At 41.2% G+C, this 4,878-nt stretch overlaps 1 protein-coding gene across 1 annotated transcript; it reads right to left on the bottom strand.

Moving 5' to 3' along the window:
- Positions 1-2,105: 2,105 nt before the first annotated feature.
- On the bottom strand, positions 2,106-4,878 carry LOC149407552 (plant UBX domain-containing protein 4-like). The gene is made up of 4 exons (XM_089614372.1): positions 4,416-4,878; positions 3,381-3,666; positions 2,864-2,959; positions 2,106-2,785 (listed from the first exon to the last, which is right to left on the bottom strand). The coding sequence occupies exons 1-4, from the start codon at positions 4,826-4,828 to the stop codon at positions 2,408-2,410; spliced, it is 1,173 nt and encodes a 390-aa protein (XP_089470498.1). The 5' UTR covers positions 4,829-4,878; the 3' UTR covers positions 2,106-2,407.

Raw genomic sequence — 4,878 nt, 5'->3', positions numbered from 1 at the left:
TGGGTCAACCCAAAAGATAAATGATGCAAAGGAAAGCCCACGTGACCTATTTTTAATGGCTGATATTTTTTTTTAGTGTGTCGTTTTTTTTTACACAATTATATATATATATATATAAATATAAAGGATAGTTAAGTATTTTTTAAACATTTCTATATATATATTCTATATATATATATATATATATATAATGAGTAAATGAATATATACATTGTGTCAAAAAATAAATATATTAGACATATAATTAAACTCTTAAAAATATAATATATACATTGTCATAAACTTTTAAAATATATATCATAATATCAGATATATATTAATATCTTAAGTACCATATATTTTACAAATTTAAAATTGAAGATATATATATATATATTTAATATATATTATGCTACATTATTTCCGTTCGATTTTCCGTCGGCACGTCGGTTTTCCATCGAAAACGGCATTTCACTTACCCTTTTCCACAATTTTTCCGTTCGGTTTTCCATCGGCATGACGATTTTCCATAAATTAGGAGGCTCGAAACGGCAAAGAAAACGACATTTTTTTTCTTGATTAATACTAAGTCCTAAACCCTATTCTAACTATTTCCAAAGACATCTAACAATAAATTAGTTGAAAACTTACATTTTTAGATGATTTTTGAGCTCGGGATTTCTGTGTTTCACCGCCGCCGGAGTTTGAAGTATTCCAATCGTACGCCACCGTCCTCTATCGTATTATATCGTACCGGTTAGTACAAGATCGTATGCTGTCGTACAAGATCGTAGGAGTTTTTGTTTTTTTTTTTTTTGGTTTTGAAGTGAGCGAGAGAGAGAGAGAGAGAGAGAGAGAGAGAGAGAGAGAGAGAGAGAGAGGAATGAGTTCAAATAGAGAACATGGGTATTTTTGTCCGATTATGGTACAAAAGTCCATTTTTGGATATTTTTCAAAATTAAGGTCTAACATATATGCTGAAATGAAGGCTCTTATAGACAATGAGACATGGTCTCTTGTTCCAAGCAACTCTAGCCACAACATTGGTGGGGATAAGTGGGTTTACAAGCTCAAGTTCAACTCGGATGACTCTGTTCAAAGATACAAGGCACGTTTGGTTGCTCAAGGCTTTTCTCAAACGCCTAGTATAGATTTCTCAAATACTTTTAGCCCGGTGATTAAGCATGCAACTGTCAGAATTGTTCTTACTCTAGTTGTGTTCCGTGGCTTGGATGTGAAGCAGTTGGATGTAAAATGTCTTTCTAAATGGGACTCTCACTGAAGATGTCTACATGAGACAACCACCAGGCTACATTCACAGCTCAAAGCCTGGCTATGTGTGCAAATTACATAAATCTCTCTATGGCTTGAAACAGACACCAAAGACTCAGATTGGCTCTTCCATAATTGAGCTTCATCAATTCCAAGGCTGATACTTCTCTGTTCATCTACACTAAAGATCAGATCTAAATCTTGCCCTTTTGTATGTAGATGACATTTTGGTAACAAGAAATAGTCCTCATGTCATTGATAAGCTCACAGTGGATCTCATTGCTACTTTTGCTTTAAAAAAGCTTGGGTTTCTTAGTGTGGAGGCTTTCAGAGATCAAACATGGCTATACTTATCTCAGTCCAAGTACATTGTGGATTTACTCAAAAGGCTAAACATGACATGAGTGGAGCCTTGTACCAGCCCTGCAGCTCCAAACATAACTTTGTCCAAGCTTGAGGGGGAGCCAATGGAAGTTACATTTTTGTGCAGAAGTCTCATTGGAGTCTTGCAGTATGTTATTATTACAAGACCTGACATCTCTTATATTGTAAACAAATTGAGTCAATTTCTTCAAGCACCTACAAAGACCACCGATGATCGGAATCTGATGAGACTCAGATGAGAACATTTTAAACTCAAGGCACTCTTCTTAGAATTTTCAACGTGCTCATCATATATGTCTTATGTTGTAAATAGAGCTCTTGATAATCATGAGGATTGGTCATCATCGTTTTAAGGTTTACTACGTTTGCTCCTTGGCTTCAAGTATTTGCAACGCAATCACTCGAGTTTGAACTTTGAAAACAATTTCAAACCCTTAACGCAAGAATGCTATTTATGAAGTACAAGTTAATATCTGAAAAGTCTCACATATAGTCAAAACGTTAGTGATTAGCGACATGTATGTTTATAAGTTTCAAACTCATTTGTAGGTGAAATGTAATGCAGTGGCTATTGAGGCCCCAACTTCAAACAAATTAGTAATGGTAAATAATTTTCCATAATGAAGGAAAACAGAATAGAGGTGAAGAAAGTTTAAATCCATAAGAGAGAGAGAGAGAGAGGCAAGGTAAGGTAAAAAAAAAAAAAAAAAAAAAAAAAAAAAAAAAAAAAAAATTCATATGTTTTTAGGCCATGAATCTGAAGGCAAGTAGGTTAGAGCTTCTGGATAACAACGGAGTTGGCGACGCCAGCCTGGTCGATCGTCTGGTCGAGATCGGCGAGCACCTTCGGAGGGAATCCCATCATCTGGAGCTGGTAGCTTCTCGGCCCGTCGGGCCTCGAAGCGTCGATGAAAGATCGAACGTCTCTGATCGTGTGGTGGTGATTGAATCGGGACACCATTCGGGTCCCGTCGGCCAGCCTCAGCTGCAGAGAGGTTGACGGCAACGAGTCGTCCACCACCAGACCCATCGTCGGAACCGGCGCCGTGAACGAAACCCCGCCGCCCTCTGTGGCTGAGCTGCCACCGCCGCCGCTGCCGCCGAGAGTTCTTCCCATGCCCTGAAATGTCTCCTTTGGCTTCACCGGCTCCTGAAATGGAAAATAAAAAGTTTATGTGAACTCAGTTTTTTGAGATTGGAATCAACGAGGGAGATACGAGAGACAAACAGGGTAGTCTTCTTCGTTCTTCTCCAGCTTGACGTGAACGGGGGTCCTTATATTAAGCGGAGCAAGCTCTTGTGGGCATTCTGATCTCCTGATGCTCTGCGGACAGATATAGATAGATGACTGTGATATTCGTATGCAACACTAAATTCTCTGTTGCAGACACCAATTCTCTTTCATTAAAAACATTTTATTAAAGTTTATTTCTTTTTGATAGATCAAATCCCTATATTAAAAACATTTTTTTTCGAGCCCGTCCATATCCACTCATTAGTTAGAGACTATTCTTCTTTTCATCTTATGAGAAACTCAAACGAATTATATAGGGAAAAGGAGAAAGCTTTGGACAGCTATATAGCCCAAGATTAGTATCACTTAAAACCCGAAATTAAGAGAGATTTAAATTGCTTAATCGCTCCGACAAAAGACGGGATATTTATATTCACGGTAACGAACCACGGTTGATCCGGATTCTTTATCGAGGTTGTTATTTTACAGAGACGGGATTGGAGAGCAATACCTCCAAGAAGGGAGCGTTGGCGGGATCGTCGAGGCGGCGCAACGGACCGCCGTTCACAGAGAATCCATTCCTCCACAGACTGATGGTGTGGTTGACAGCCGAGGGAGGCTGAGGGGCGGCCGAGACGGTCTCTCCGGTGAGCAGTCTCGCATTTCCAGTGAAGCTTCTTGAGCTCAAAGAAGACGAGGGAATGCTCTCCGGCTGAACCACCCGACCCGACTGCTTCGCTTGGTTGAAGATTGAATCGGCGTCGTTGCCTCTCGTGGGGTCTTGAACAAGCATGCCACTGCAAACAATGAGTTAAAAGCAGAGCCCCGATTTTCAGAGCCCTAAAACAACCCTAGGGCTAGGGATGATCAGATATCCGATCGTAGGTGGTTTTTGCCAAATGGTGATGTATAATCATTTGTATATATCCTTCATATATCTACACTGTGTCATAGTCCTCATTGTTTTAAATTCTGTAGGTTTTGATCCCTGGCGATTCAGCTTGGGCTTTCAAATACAGTTTTTCATCTTGTGATAATCATCAATGTTTAGTTCTTGCCAAATGTTCTGCCTAAAGGTGATAATCATCTGGATATCTCGTATATCTTTACATTCATTCATAGTCTCCATCGATTCAGGTTCTCAAGGGTTTTGGTCCCAATTTGGTCGGCGGTTCAGGAAGGGGTTTCAAGGAGGTTTTCAGAGCATTAACACAAAATCTTGTGATAATTATCAATGTTTAGTTCTTGCTAAATGTTCTGCCTAATGGTGATAATCATCTTGATATTTTGTATATCTTTACATTTATTCATAGTCATCATTGATTCAGATTCTCTAGGCTTTTGGTCCCAATTTGGTCGGCGATTCAGCAAGGGTTTTCAAGAAGAGATCTTCAGAGCACTAACACCAAATCCTCTGGCTTTTGCCAAATGGTGTTAATAATCTGTAAAGAAATATCCATGATCGCTGATTCATTTCATATTCTTTAGGGTCTCGGTCGGGTTTCAATGAGGGTTTTCAAATACAGAGAGTGTGTAACAATCATACCTTTTCTCGCCGCCGGTGTAATACTCCTGAGGCTCGTCGGCGTCGCTGTCGGAATCATCGTCTGCAGGGCGGTTCAGATCAGCTAGCGTGCGGATGCGGCTGCCGGAGGGCTTTTCGCGGCGGGATCGGAGGTCGTAAGCACGGCGGCGGGACGGGGCCGCCGGTGACGGAGAGCGAGAGCGTGATGGTGCGTACTCCGGCGACGGAGACCGCGACGGCGGCGGGATAATCGGTTGATCGCCGGCGGGAGCTTCGGCGACGGCGGCGTCGTCGAGGAAGGTCGATACGGCGGCGTCGAGGTCCCAATTGTGGCTCTCGAGGAAGAATCGAGCTTCCTCTTTAGAGCCGGAAGCGATCTCGCAGAAAGAGCTTATTAGGGCTTCTTCGCGCTGAGAGTTTGATTCCGTTTCCATTCTTGCGTTGAGCTTGCTTGGACTGAGAGACTTGTAATAGTATGTTTGTA

Source organism: Urtica dioica, chromosome 1 (assembly GCF_054948205.1).
Source record: "Urtica dioica subsp. dioica isolate 48M chromosome 1, U.dioica_male_clone48M_v1_H2, whole genome shotgun sequence".
Classification (NCBI taxonomy): domain Eukaryota; kingdom Viridiplantae; phylum Streptophyta; class Magnoliopsida; order Rosales; family Urticaceae; genus Urtica; species Urtica dioica.
This window is presented reverse-complemented; position numbering and strand designations above follow the sequence as displayed.

Excerpts from the sequence above, each read along its gene's own strand:
- LOC149407552 (XM_089614372.1), bottom strand. The coding sequence starts at position 4,828 with ATGGAAACGGAATCAAACTCTCAGCGCGAAGAAGCCCTAATAAGCTCT. Across the intron at positions 3,667-4,415 it reads TACACCGGCGGCGAGAAAAG|TGGCATGCTTGTTCAAGACC; the intron begins GTATGATTGTTA and ends CATTGTTTGCAG. Across the intron at positions 2,960-3,380 it reads CCAACGCTCCCTTCTTGGAG|AGCATCAGGAGATCAGAATG; the intron begins GTATTGCTCTCC and ends ATCTGTCCGCAG.